Genomic DNA, 15131 nt, shown 5'->3' on the forward strand with positions numbered 1-15131 from the left:
ACATGCTTTGGGCACTCGGTGCTGAAAAGCTTAGCCATCGCTGCATTATAAGAACGAAGATGGGGGAAAAATAGTGCTGATAGAAGAGAATATTTATAGCCCAGGGTTAAGCTGTGGGCTCCTTGGTGGTCTCTGAGCTTGGTGGTTTTCTTGCAGATGTTACATTGCCCAGTTAGGTAACACCAGTGCATTGATGATGTTACCTAGTTTGGTAATGAAACGTCTGCCAGAAAACTATCAAGCTCAGAGAGCACCACAGATCAGTACTTTCAAAAATAAGCCCCCTAAATGGGTCCCCAGCACTTCTCCCTTTGTACCTGCTTCAATTCAAAGGGGCTGCCAAAGAAACACCCTCCTCCCAAGGACCTCAGGTAGGAAATTGTAAAATCCTTGGGCTTCATACAAAGTTTTGCTGGATGGTCTGATTTCTGAAAGTTCAAGTTCAACTTTCAAGCACTGAGCTAGAAAGCCAAAATACTGCCAGCTGCTGCTGTGCTTTTCAATCACATGGGCAACATGAGATTAATTAGTCTTAAGTCCAAATTTATTAATTTCCTCCAAGGCTTCACCCAGGGCCAACTGGCTTAGATTCCTTTCCAGTTGCAGTGCCATTTGAGGGCACTCTAAAGAGTTCTTTCCAAGTTTTTTTTTTTTAAATAGGGGATCTAACCCTGGAACCAAGATAGAATATAGAATTCTTTACTGGCCAAGTGTGATTGGACACACAAGGAATTTGTCTTGGTGCTTGTGCTCTCAGTGTACATAAAAGAAAAGACACATTCGTCAAGAGTCAAGAATCATAAGGTATGACACTTAATGATAGTCATAGGGTACATTAAGCAGTCAAATCATACTAGGAAACAGTCAATATAAATCTTAAGGATACAAGCGACAAAGTTACAGTCATACAGTCACAAATGGGAGGGGATGGGTGATAAGGAATGATGAGAAGATTAACAGTAATAGTAGTGCAGACTTTGTAAATAGTTGGATATTGTCGAGGGAATTACTTGTTTAGCAGAGTGATGGCATTTGGGGAAAAAACTGTCCTTGTGTCTAGTTGTTCTGGTGTGCAGGGCTCTGTAGCGTCGTTTTGAGGGAAGGAGTTGAAACAGTTTATGTCCAGGATGTGAGGGGTCTGTAGATATTTTGTAATGAGGGATCTGTAATGAGGCAAGGGTGGAATTGCATTTTCTAACGGTGTGCCTAGAATGTTTGTACCAAATATTTTCACCTAGAGCACAAACAAGCTGTTCCTACGAGAACCCAAAGTGTTTAAGGTCTGCCAGGCAAGATGAAGTCTGCACATTCACACAAGATGCACCACATTTTTCTAAAGTATGCAATGGATTCGTTCCTCTGAGAATAATGGACTTCATGTTGGCTAGGAATTTGGAGTTGAAATGCAACCGTCTGGTTTGGGATGATGGTGATGGCATTGCCAATACACCCACTGGCCATGGCTGGAAGTATAGATAGTCCTCGACTTATGACCACAACCGAGCCCAAGATTTCTGTCGCTAAGTGAAACATTTGTGAAGTGAATTTTGCTGCATTTTACGACCTTTCCTACCACTGTTGTTACAAGTGAATCGCTGTAGTTGTTAAATTAGCCAAACTTGTTAAGGGAATTGGGCTTCCCTGTTGACTTTGCTTGTCAGAAGGGATCACATGACCTTGGGACACAGCAACGGTCATAAATATGAGTCAATCAGTTGCATAAATAGTGAGTCAATTGCATAGATACGAGTCAATTGCATGGATATGAGTCAATTGCCAAGCATCTGAATTTTGGTCACATGGCCACGGGGATGCTACAGTGGTCATAAGTGTGAAAACTGGTTCTAAGTCACCTTTTTCAGTGCTGTTGTAGCTTTAAACGGTCACTAAACGAACTGTTATAAGTCAAGGGTGACCTGTATGTGATTCTGCCAAGCGATAAAGGACCAGGATTATAAATCCCTGCTTTGAACTCAAAGATCTAATGCAGGCATTCACCTGCTTCTGAAACTGAGAACGTGGCTACAACCAGCCTTTGTGCTCTTTGCCAGAAGATCTGAACGAGAGATTTAAAATGGCACAGATTCACCGTAGATACTCCTAGTTGTCAGCAAGGAGCTGGGAGCATAGAGGGAGGAGTAATTGAAAAAAAATATTTGAATGTGCAGAAATGAATAGATTAACATTAGAAATTAAAGAAAAAGAAGAATCCGGATATTATACGGTACGGGATTTGTTGGGTAGAAAAATAAAAAAAATAAATAAATTTATTTTATTTAGAAAAATAAGATAAACTAAAATGGATTAGATGTATTTATAAAGGAATAGATATATTGGATATTACTTATATGGGAATGTAATCATTGTTATATTGATAAGAAGAGGATTGATTATTAATCGTAAGCCCATGAGATATGTACCTAATTGACACACAATTGAAATGGGATGTTTATTATATGTAAAAATACAAATAAAATATTTTTAAAAAGGAGCTGGCAGGACCTCTGTTGCCTTTCCAATTGTCGTCATGTTGTTGATGGACACCATCATAAAGCTAGTTTAAAAATTATTAAAAAGGGGGGGGAGGAGTTTGGGCTGGACTGTGGCAGCACTAAACGCTGTGATTCTTTACTTAAAGATAGGAATGCTGAAAGCATGAAAAATGTGAACCTACAAGAGCTCCAAGGGAAACTTGCACGTTGAGAAATCTGGGCCACCGTTCGATTTATTGTTCTAAATCTACTAGATCTGGCAGCGTTTGTGGCCATTTAAGGAAATAATAAGCATTCAAAGATGATGTTAAGGGAAAACTGGACTTTTAAGAAAGTCAGACGAAGGGCAAAAACTCTCATCTCTAAAAACACCCCGGCACAACAAATGATGATTCACGTTCCGTAACAATTTGGTGACAAAAAAGCAAGCAAGCACCAAACTTAGAACTCTTAGAATTCTGCGGGGGCAGAAAAGAGGGTTAAGATTAGTAGTAGTAGTAGTAGTAGTAGTAGTAGTAGTAGTAGTAGTAGTAGTAAGCTATCTGTTTCTTAGTGGAACATCCATCCAACTCAACAGATGTGGCTTTTGTAACAACTGTGTTTTTTCCAAACAATAGTAAGAAGCATGAACCTGGCTTGAAAATTTAGGGTGCAAGTTTGATTTTCTTTCATGTCTTGTTTCCTAGCTATTAAGGATGATAGTTTTCTCTTTGGACACACATGTATGTATCCTAACTCTGTTGTGGGTATATTTCAAGACATACCCAAGATGGCAATCCAGTAATAACAGCCAACCATGCATGAATTGTGGGATCCTTGGTGCTCTTCTAGCTTGGTGGTTTTCTTAGCAGATGTTTCATTACCAAACTAGGAACGTCATCTGTGCTGCATCAGTGCACTGAAGATATAAACTAGTTTGGTAATGAAATGTCTGCAATAAAGCCACCAAGCTCAGAGAACACCAAGAGCCCAGAGTTCAACGCTGAGCTACAAATATTCCCCTCCACAAAATCGATTGAAAGAGGTTGTAACTAATATTCTCTAAAGGAAACATTAGTCTACATTCCTCCACTGAAAACAAAGGGGGAAAAACATGAACAGTTCAATGCAAACATTTCTTCTCCTTCAGGACTGGCACTCTTTTTACTCCCAAATATGTCACTGGGGCTCTGCATCTGCTTGTTTTGTATTTAGGATCAAGGTTTTATTGATGTTAGGTGAAGATTGGCAATGGCAGGTAGACCCAGGAGTGGATTAACAAAATTGTTTTGTGTACCCCCCAAAGGCTCAATTAGGAACACTGTGGTGTATGTTGGTCCGTTCTCCTCTTTCCTTTTGCCAAGAAAATTCTACTGAGAGCTCATTATTATTTTTCACATAGATTTGTTTTATTTTTGACTTTTTGGAACAGGTGAGCTAGTGAAGAGAACGTTGAGAACTTCCCATAGGAGGGGAAGATGGAGATCTTTTGATAGATGAGATACTTTGCAACCAACATCCAATCAAGGCCTGAGGTAGAATCATCCTTCCCAAAAGGAGCACTCTCCAAATTTTGGAATGGCAACTCCCATAATGCCCAGCCATCTCAAGAAAAAATGAACCAGGTAGTGGAACATCAAGGGGAATGGGAGTTAAATAGGCAGATGAAGGACCGCACTAAGCTTTGATAGGGAAGCCAAGCCATGCTTTAAAACTGGCATCCATGGGACGAATCAAACATTTAATATGGTGGCTATAAACTGTGGGGGTAAAGCTCCACCTTTTTTAAAATTTTGTATCTGTCATCAGACAAGTAAACAAAAATGGTGAATTTGATCATGCAGGTGGGGCCAACAACATAACTTCCTTGATCCTTCTGCAGATGTTCCTGGCTCCAACCCTAATATTGTCTTTATCTTAACACAAATATGACGTTTTAGATTATTGATCCTACCTTTATTGCTTTTATAAATAAGTCAAGTGAGAGAATACTTATAGTTTTCCTTCAACCTCCAATTTTACCCAGAACAACTAGGTGGGCTCGGCTCGGCTGAGGGAATGGAAGTGGCCCAAAGTCACTCCCCCAGTTTTTATGTGTAAGATGGAACTGGTAGACATTCTCCTAGTGTACAGACCAGAGGTGGTATTCAGCAGGTTCTGACCAGTTCTGGAGAACCGGTAGCGGGAATTTTGAGTAGTTTGGAGAACCAGCCAATCCCACCTCTGACTGGCCCCGCCAATCCCATCTCTTCTCTGCCTCCCGAGTCCTAGCTGATTGGCTGGCTCTTCTTTGGTTGCCCTGCACAGGAGAACGGAGCTGGAAAGCAGGTTAGTGGGGTGGGGAGGGAATGGGGATTTTGCAGTATCCTTCCCCTGCCTGGCCCACCAAGCCATGCCCACAGAACCGGTAGTAAAAAAAATTGAATCCATCACTGGTACAGACCAGTTCTTTAACTGCGACACTAAACTGGCTCTGTACGGTAAACTATCTGAAGAATGTATCCCTTAATCCTAACTGAAGCAACCTGTCAACTTAATCATTTTTCTTCCAAGTCAACTCCATCCCTTATGAAATTTTAGAGCTGCTGGAATCTACCTAATGAAGATGTTGGCTACATTAGAAGAAGTAATACATCAAATACATGTGAACTCTCCACTCTCCTCTTTATAACATCCTTTTAACCCCCCCCTCCCGCAGCTTCCTGACAAACCTGCCTTCAATTTAGCCAACATTCTCAAAAGAAAGAGGGAAGAGAAGAGCAACCGAGATGATCAGTGGACTGGGGGCTGAAACATATGAAGAACAGTTGCAGGAACTGGGTAGGTCTAGCCTAATGAAAAGAAGGACTAGGTACTATTAAAGAATATAAAATATCAGCATCTTCTGTCTATGAATCTAATCAAAACTACTGTCATTAGAATTAAATAAATTAATAAAATACAAAAAAAGAAAAGAAAAGAAGGACATGATAGCAATGTTCCAGTATCTCAGGGGCTGCCACAAAGAAGAGGGAGTCAAGCTATTTTCCAAACAGTTGAAGGGCAGGACAGGAAGCAATGGGTTGAAACTAATCAAGGAGACAAGCAACTTACAACTAAGGAGAAATTTCCTGACAATTAGAACAATTAATCAGTGGAACGACTTGCCTCCAGAAGTTGTGAATGCTCCAACACTGGAGGTTTTTAAGAAGAGATTGGACAAACATTTGTTTGAAATGATGGAGCGTCTCCTGATTGAACAAGGAGTTGGACTGGAAGACCTCCAAGGTCCCTTCCAACTCTATTATTCTGTTAATACCTGATGCCAAGTTCCTGGCTGGTCATATTTGATGGTAGCATCTGAGATCTGACTTACCAGAGACTATAAATGAAATCTGGGTGTAATCCTGAAATCAAAGTGAGGATCTATGATCTCCAAATCTTGCAGAAATAAGCCTACACTGTATCTCTATTTTTGGCAGGGCAGCAGTATAAAACTCCAGCAGGCATACAGTAGCTTTTTCTGGCTCAAAATTATAACAATTGGGAGAAAAATATTATAAAAATAATCTTCACAACAAGAATGAAAGGGGATACTTAGGCCTGTAATATCAATAAATTCTAACCGATGTATTTGGAAATAATGGCAATGACTCTAATAGAAATACAATCATCCATTTTATCGTAGTCAGTGTAACTATTCTGCTTCCTCTCCAAATGCAAAATCCTGATTAGTAATATAAATTTTCTTCCATCCTAGTGCCAGGGATAGTGTCAAGGCAGAAGTGGTAAAGGGATAGTGTAAAGGTAGAAAATTGCAATGGTGCAATCAAAGCTCCACCTGCTTTTTATGTCCATCATATCTGTGGGTGGAGCCTCATTTGTCCTATCATTGTTGCTATCTTGACATTTTTGAACAAACCCTGTGGATACTCCTGCCTAGTGCTTCCTTTTTAGTTTTTTAAAATAAAAATTCGCTTTTTCTCACACAACCATGGACATTGGTCATCTTTCTTCCTAGTTTCACATTATCTTTATTGATGAACTAGCTCGATACCAACGCTTCGCTACAAAACTATGTGGTTGGGCTTAGTTTTTGGGGAGAAAAATAAGGGGGGGGGGGGGAAATCTGCCTCTGCCTACCAGCATCCATCGGTATTCATCTGGCTAGCATCCTGTCAGTGTGTGAGAGAGAGCTGAGGACTGTTTGGAAACTGAAACAATATTTGCTGTGTGAGCAAGAAGGAGACAACAAGGAGCCTGGGTGTGGCTTAGCTCAACTGTTCTCTACTAAAGCTGATTGCTGCTGTGAAACTGAAACTGAAATTCCCCTTCTCTGCTTGCATTTTGCATTTGGAACAGATTTCTTTTCAGGTGGGGAGGGGGAGTAGAACTCCTTAGCATCAGAGCGTGTTAATAATAATAATATAGGAAATACTAATGCTCTGATGGTCATTTCGAAAAATCCTTTTTTTAAAAGAACACCTAGAAGCCAAAAGGAACATACATGCCAAATTTCAAGTTTGTAGGCTTTACAGTTTTGAAGATTTTGTGATGATGCATGAATGGTATTTCGCTTTTAGATAGATAGATAGATAGATAGATAGATAGATAGATAGATAGATAGATAGATAGATAGATAGATAGATAGATAGATAGATAGATAGATAGATAGATAGATAGATAGACAGACAGATAGATGACGCTTTCCTTTTCATATTGCACAGTTCATATTGCAAACATTGATGTTCTTCTTCAAGTTCCACAGCTTAAAGACTTTCTCCGTCATGGATGGGTACCGTAAAACAGAACCATAACAGACCAAGCATAGTTCAGCAATCACAATGAAAAGACCACCATAGCAGATTGGGTCTCCCATCTCTGTTCACCTGTCCCCAGTAGGCCTGGAACGAAGAGGGAAACCAGATGTCTAAACTGTCCGACTACTTTTGCACTCAGATCTTCAAAACTGAAAGCAAGAGAGGTGCTGTGGATTTTCTACCAACTTCTATCAACCAAGTTCTCTAGATGTATGTACCAAGACTAAAACTCCCAACAGCGCATGATATCATGGTGTGGAAGGGGAGTCTGGATAATAGAACCTGTCCTTCAATCTACCTGGGGGACAGGATGAGCTTAACCGAGGGGTCTTCAATCTTGACAGCTTGAAGACTTGTGGACTTCAACTCGCAGAATTCCTCCTCCACTCATGTTAGCTCAGGAATCCTGGGAGTTGAAGTCCACAAGTCTTAAACTTGCCATGTTTGAAGATTCTTGGCTTAAAGGTTCATTGCACAGTCAGAAGACCTGGGTTCAAATCTTTAAGGGGGCTTGCTTTTAAAACTGATCCTGGGGTCCTCTCTCTTTCTCTCTGTCTCTTCCTCCTCTCCTAATCCACTTCAGAGGTTATTAGGTGGACAAGGCAGAAAGAAGAGGGAAGAAGCACTACCAAACATGCTACACTGAGGTTTTTTGGGAAAAAGAGTGGGCTTAAGATTTACTCAGTAAAAACTGCATCACAATGAATTCACAGGCACATACCTCTATCTATTTCCCTGGGGCTGAAAATAACAGCCTAGTTTTCTACAGAACCTTACCCAAAGACCATTAAAACCCCGTGTTGGCAAAAGCCCTAAATAGGCAACTGCAAAGCTGCTGTCATGAAAATCCAGTGCCCCCAGGCTGGCAAAGACATCATTGTTGGTGGCATTTACATAATTGGAATGATAAATCAAAGCGGGGCTCTCTCCCAAAACTGCCCTCTGAAGGAGCTGCTCTTTTCCAGAAGGCTCCCAAGATTATTATTTTTTTAAAAAAGCAAAACAACTCTTAATTTGCCCCCTTTGGAGGCCATCGTCACATCTTCAGTCATTAGTGATCCTCGCGTGATAGATTTAGTGAGGATTAACTGAAGCCTGGCTCACTGACTTCACCGAAGTTTCTGGCTTTCCACAACTAAATCCACTGGCTTGGTGTGCACAACAGGACTGGCTAAGACATGGTAGACAAATTGCAGTTCAGAGGGTTGTGCGAAGATAGTTACTGTATTGAGACTCCCACCCACTCTGTCAATCTGTATAAAGAGAAAAGGGGAGGGGGATTCTCCTCCAAGCGGCCTCCCCTCCCCTTCCTCTTTTAAAGAACCGCGCGGCACCGAGAGCAGCTTTTCAAGCCATGGGGGGGGTTGGACTAGATGACCTCCAAGTCCCTTCTAACTCTGTCAATCTGTATAAAGAGAAAAGGGGAGGGGATTCTCCACCAAGCGGCCTCGACCTCCCCTTCCTCTTTTAAAGAACCGCGCGGCACCGAGAGCAGTTTTTCAAGCCATGGAGGGGGTTGGACTGGATGACCTCCAAAGTCCCTTCTAACTCTGTCAATCTGTATCAAGAGAAAAGGGGAGGGGATTCTCCTCCAAGCGGCCTCGACCTCCCCTTCCTCTTTTAAAGAACCGCGCGGCACCGAGAGCAGCTTTCCAAGCCATGGGGGGGTTGGACTAGATCACCTCCAAGGTCCCTTCCAACTTTGTATCAAGAGAAAAGGGGAGGGGGATTCTCCTCCAAGCGGCCTCGCCCTCCCCTTCCTCTTTGAAAGAACCGCGCGGCATCGACAGCAGTTTTTCAAGCCATGGAGGGGGAGGTTGGACTGGATGACCTCCAAAGTCCCTTCTAACTCTGTCCATCTGTATCAAGAGAAAAGGGGAGGGGGATTCTCCTCCAAGCGGCCTCCTCCTCCCCTTCCTCTTTTAAAGAACCGCGCGGCACCAAGAGCAGCTTTTCAAGCCATGGGGGGAGGGTTGGACTAGATCACCTCCAAGGTCCCTTCCAACTTTGTATCAAGAGAAAAGGGGAGGGGGATTCTCCACCAAGTAGCCTCGACCTCCCCTTCCTCTTTTAAAGAACCGCGCGGCACCGAGAGCAGCTTTTCAAGCCATGGGGGGAGGGTTGGACTAGATCACCTCCAAGGTCCCTTCCAACTTTGTATCAAGAGAAAAGGGGAGGGGATTCTCCTCCAAGTAGCCTCGCCCTCCCCTTCCTCTTTGAAAGAACCGCGCGGCACCGAGCAGCTTTTCAAGCCATGGAGGGGAGGTTGGACTGGATGACCTCCAAAGTCCCTTCTAACTCTGTCCATCTGTATAAAGAGAAAAGGGGAGGGGATTCTCCTCCAAGCAAGGCCTCAAGCCTCGCCCTCCCTTCCTCTTTGAAAGCTTCCCAAGCCTGCGGGGTGGGTGGGAGAGGCTTTTCGCCCCCTCCCCTCCCCGGACCGACGGGGGCCGCTGCCCCTCCTCACCGACGATGATGGCACAGGCGCTGACCAAGCCGATCTCCTTCTTGAGCGCCACCCGCTCCGTGTCGCCGCTCTCCGGGCTGGGCGCTTGCGGGGCGCTGGGGCTGTTGGCGAGCGGAGGCGGCAGCGGCGGCGGAGGCGGCTGCTGCGCCGCGATGCTCTTCTTCCGGAGGGTCCGCTGCTGCTGCTGCTGGTTCTCGCCAGCCATCGCCCCCTGGCCCGGCCGCTGGTGCGGATCTTTGCCTTGGCCGCCGGCGCTTTGGCTTCGTCCGCTTCAGCTGGAGAGCTGGGGGGAGCGGAGGCGCATGCGCGGCTCTGACCCCCATCGCCCGGGCCAGGAACTTTTCTGGACTTTGGGTGTGCTGTTTGGGGGGACGCGGGGGGAGACGGAGGGACGGGGGGGGATGTCCCGTCTCTTGGCATGGGGAGCTTCGAGGAGAGGGGCTCGTGGAAGGGACCCTCCTCCTTTTCCCCTCGCCCCTCCAAGGGAAGCCGTCCTGCAGGGTCCAACACCACCCTGCCTCTTTGCCAAGGGAGACAATGCGCTGGCATTGGGATGTTCTGGTCCAAAAGGGCCGGGTTGGGGGGGGGGAGGAGGAGAGAAAGGGGGAGAGGAGCTCCGGCCCCTCACCTCCACCGGGGAGGGGGCGGTGTTTGCAAGGTGGGTCGGGCAGGACTTTGCTTCAGGATCCATCCCAAAGGAATGGGCAAGTTTTGGAGATCCCCCCCCCAGCTCTTCGTCAGGCAAAGAGCGGTAGAGAAGAAGAAGAGGAGGGTTGAGAGAAGGAGCAGAGCCAGATTCATAATTCCATTTTTTTTCCTTGGGTCTTTCCTCCAAAGCTAATGTCCTGGCTGATGCCTACCCAGATTTATTTACAAAGGTCCTTTCCAGCTCTATTCTGACGATTATTATCTCAAGAAGGCATTTGGCAGAGGAGCCCCTGGAAGCAGAACCAAACACTTTTCTGGATTAGGACTTGTCTCTTTTTTAACTGTCCCACCCACACAACTTAACAGATAACCAGAGTTGGAAGGGACGTTGTAGGTCATCTAGTCCAACCCCCCCTCTCCCCTCCCAAGCGGGAGACCCTACACCATTTCTGACAGATGGCAGTCCAATCTCTTCTTGAAAGCCTCCAGTGATGGCGCTCCCACAACTTCCGAAGGCAAAAGTTGTTCCATGGGTTGCTTGTTCTCACTGTCAGAAAGTTTCTCCTTATTTCCAGGTTGAATCTCTCCTTGGTCAGTTTCCATCCATTGTTCCTTGTCTGGCCTACAGGCGCTTTAGAAAATAGCTTGACCCCTTCCTCTCTGTGGAAGCCCCTCAAATATTGGAACACTACTATTGTCTCCTCTGGTCCTTCCCTTCACTAGACTAGCCAGGCCCAGTTCCTGCAACCGTTCTTCCTATGTTTTAGTCTCCAGCCCTCTAATCATCCTGGTTGCTGTTCTCTGCACCTTTTAGAGTCTCAACATCTTTTTATAATGTGACCAAAACTGGATGGAGTATTCTAGGTGTGGTCTTACTAAGGCTTTATAGAGTAGTATTAGTACCTCCCTTAATCTTGATTGTATCCGTTCATACAACTTAGTATTGCATTAGCTTTTTTGGCTGCTGCAGCACACTTTTTTGGCTCATATTTAGCTGGTTGTCCATTAAGACTCCAAGATCCCTCTCCCAGTTCCTGCTATTGAGCCTGGTTTCACCCAGTCTATATGTGTCCTTTTGGTTGTTCTTGCCATGAGTTATCAACTCCTGTGTTCTGGGCACATATTTGCATCACCAAACTTGATTGCAGGAAATACGCCTTCAGCAACAGAGCGGTCAATGTCTGGAATACTCTACCTGACTCTGTGGTTTCTTCCCCAAACCCCCAAAACTTTAACCTTAAGACTGTCTACTATTGACCTCACCCCTTTCCTAAGAGGCCTGTTGGTGCATAAGCGCACCAATCGTGCCTACCGTCCCTGTCCTATTGTTTCTTTTTTCTTATTCGTATCCATTTCATGTATTCATAACCATGTTTATAGTAACCATGTTATCTAGTAATTGCTTGACAAAATAAAATAAATAAATAAAACAAATAAAAACATGGTATCGCACATGTAAAACATGTAAAAACATGGTCTTGCACCCCTTTCCTAAGAGGCCTGTAGGGGGCGTGCATAAGCGCACCAATCGTGCCTACCGTCCCTGACCTATTGTTTCTTTTTTTCCCCTTATATATATCCATGTATTCATAACTATGTTTTTACTTGTGCATATTATCTTGTAAGCAATTGAAAAAATAAATAAATAAATAAAAATAAATCTTCCCTCAGGGTGCCCCCGCTGCCCAGGAGATTGGGAATTTTCAGTCTCACCTCTTTGCCCTCTTGTTCTGTTTTGTCCAATACAGAAACATGCGCTGGATGGCAATCAATTCCTTCATTATTTGCAGAAAAATTAAGCTCTTAAGGGGTTTAGCTTGATTATTAAGCATTGTTGGTAGGCAGCTGCAAGCCACTGTGAACTAGCAAGAGGTTGTGATAAAGGGGTTTAATTTATTCAGCCCCTTCTCAGAGTTCAGGATTTAAATGTTCTTGCTCTTGGCTGGATTTATTTTAATCTTCTGCTTTAATCTTTTTTTTTTTTTTTTAAGCAGTCTTCGGATAGCTTTTTATGGTTTTTGAGTTTTTAAAAATGACTTCCTTTTTCATTTCCTGTTAAAATAGTTTTGCTGCGACTTTTACACTCAGGTGCTGAAGGATGTCCGGTTGAAATCAGTGAAACCTTGTTAATCGTATAAAAATAGACAAAGTTCTTTATTTTCCCTTCTGAACAGCAGAGCATAGTGTGCCATCCAGCTATAAAAAGTCCCTTTTAAAAAATATAATAAAATACACTTTCTCGATGCCGACCAGGACATTCCGTTTTGAGAAGGACCTGGAAAAACTGGAGAATAATAACAAGAAACTGGATGAACTGGATGATAAGGTTGTCGTAGACCAAATTCTATGAGGAACAGTTGTAAGATAGTGGTTTGATTGATCCAGGAAAAGGTCATAACCTTCAGAAGGAATATTTTATTTATTTGTATCCTGCTTTTATGATTTTTTTTTTTTTTTGCCACAGAAAAGATAGAATGGGTGCATCTGTTGCGCTGTGAACCAGGCTGGAATCCAGGGATAGATCATCTTTTAATGTCCCCATAATCCCTTGCGGGGTGGAGTCTGGGAAACTGAATGGAGCTGAGTGTTTATTGGCCGGATGCCTTTCCTGTTGCCAATGCGGAGTTTTGTTCAACAGATACATTCTCAGGGTGCCCAGAGAGAGAAATCCTGACTGTGAGGTGAGAGCGCCACCTCTAGGCCACCGCGCCACTACAATCCAAGGATAGATGCAGGATGAAAATAGACAAGGTTGAAACTTCTTCACAGCATACTGGTAGTCCTTGACTTATTACTACAGAGGAAAAGCAGGATTTTCATTGCTATGTGAGGTGATTGTGAAACGAAATACGCCTCATTTTATGACTTTTTGCCATGGCTGTTAAGTGAATCACATGGTCATTAAATGAATCTGGCTCCCCTGTTGACTTTGTTTATCAGAAGCTAGCTGTGGAGGTCACACATGGTGATCATGTGATGCTGAAACCATCATCGTGCCAGTCGCCATGATTATGGGACTGTTCTGTGACAGTTGTAAGAGCAAGGACCTATCATAAGTCACCTTTTTTCCAGTGCTGTTGTAATTTCAACCAGTTGCTAAACCAATGCTTGTAAGTCAAGGACTACCTGTGGGCCAAGAGAGCAGATGTGCCTAAAGAGAAGGTGAATCAAGGTGACCTCTAAAAGACCTCAAATTCTATGACTATCTGCTCTTAGGGGTAGTCTTACCATTTTTACTTATTATAAATACTTTTATAAGCTTGGGGTGTTCCAAGCAACCACTCATCTCACAGGGTTTTGTTATGAGGAAAATAGAAATTAGCTAGTAATTTACAAAAGTAATAAATGTGAGAATAGAATAGGAATAGAGTAGAGTAGCGTAGAATTAAAGTAGAGTAGATTAGGGTAAAAGAGGAGAGGAGAGGATTGGAGTGGAATAGAGTAGAATAAGAGTAGGCTAGACCAGCGGTCATCAACTGGTGGTCTGTGAGAAAATTTTGGTGGTCCGCAGAAAAATTATTTGCATGTTTTATATTGCACTGAATACTATTTATCTTTTTTAAAAATTCATATTAGTGGTCTATGGGATTTAAAATTATGAATTTAGTGGTCCCTGAGGTCCAAAAGGTTGGTGACCCCTGGACTAGAGGAGAGTAGAGTAGACTAGAATCAGATTTAGAATTAGAACAGAACAGAATAGAATAGAAAATAGAACAGAAATAGAATAGAACAGAAATAGAATAGAATAGAATTAGAATAGAATAGAATAGAATAGAATAGAATAGAATAGAATAGAATAGAATAGAATAGAATAGAATAGAAATAGAAATAGAATAGAATAGAATAGAATAGAACAGAAATAGAATAGAATAGAATAAGAATTAGAATTAGAAATAGAAATAGAAATAGAATAGAATAGAACAGAATTAGAATAGAAATAGAAATAGAAATAGAAATAGAAATAGAATAGAATAGAATAGAATAGAATAGAATAGAATAGAATAGAATCAACCTTTTTGGAACATCTTCCCTAAAAGAAGGCCTCCCTTGGCAAGCTATTATGATAATCACTCTATTGCTGACCCCTGGACTAGAGGAGAGTAGAGTAGACTAGAATCAGATTTAGAATTAGAACAGAACGGAATAGAAAATAGAACAGAAATAGAATAGAACAGAAATAGAATAGAATAGAATTAGAATTAGAAATAGAAATAGAAATAGAAATAGAATAGAATAGAATAGAATAGAATAGAATAGAATAGAATTAGAATAGAAATAGAAATAGAAATAGAAATAGAATAGAATAGAATAGAATAGAATAGAATAGAATAGAATCAACCTTCTTGGAACATCTTCCCTAAAAGAAGGCCTCCCTTGGCAAGCTATTATGATAATCACTCTATTGCTGCTACCATAGTTCAAATTTACTCAGAACAAAACTTGCGACTTCAGTTTTGCATGCCCCCAAATTTGCAGCAAAGCACCAGCGTGTGTGCTCCCTGCCCCCCCTTCACCGTTCACTCACTCCCCCATTAATGGGATCTTACTTGCAAGTTGGTGTGGTTAAGAAAGGAAGAGTAAAGGGGAAAGGATATTTTGAAGTGGGGAAAAAAACAAACCCCATTGTAAAAAAAAAAAGGCAGGGGTTAACAAAAAGCCGGTCGGAAGGATGACCCATCCTGAATGCCAAAGAAATGGCAATTCTCTCTCTTTCTCTTTCTTTTCTTCTTCTTCTTTTAAAGTTAA

The 15131-nt window shown here is 42.6% G+C and overlaps 1 protein-coding gene across 3 annotated transcripts in view; it reads right to left on the minus strand.

Moving 5' to 3' along the window:
- The window catches only part of SLC7A10 (solute carrier family 7 member 10), a 33165-nt gene extending 23144 nt beyond the window's left edge, over positions 1-10021 (minus strand). For all 3 annotated transcript variants that reach the window (XR_015750637.1, XM_087971556.1, XM_087971557.1), the window contains exon 1: positions 9738-10021. Coding sequence is in view for 2 of the 3 variants with exons in the window: in XM_087971556.1 (XP_087827682.1) it covers positions 9738-9942 (205 nt within the window). In the remaining variant the exon portion in view is untranslated. The remainder of the gene's footprint in view (positions 1-9737) is intronic.
- Between the last annotated feature and the right edge of the window lie 5110 nt (positions 10022-15131).

Source organism: Notechis scutatus, chromosome 9 (genome assembly GCF_049901735.1).
Source record: "Notechis scutatus isolate UNSWTSFEM ecotype Mainland chromosome 9, rNotScu1.2, whole genome shotgun sequence".
Taxonomy (NCBI): domain Eukaryota; kingdom Metazoa; phylum Chordata; class Lepidosauria; order Squamata; family Elapidae; genus Notechis; species Notechis scutatus.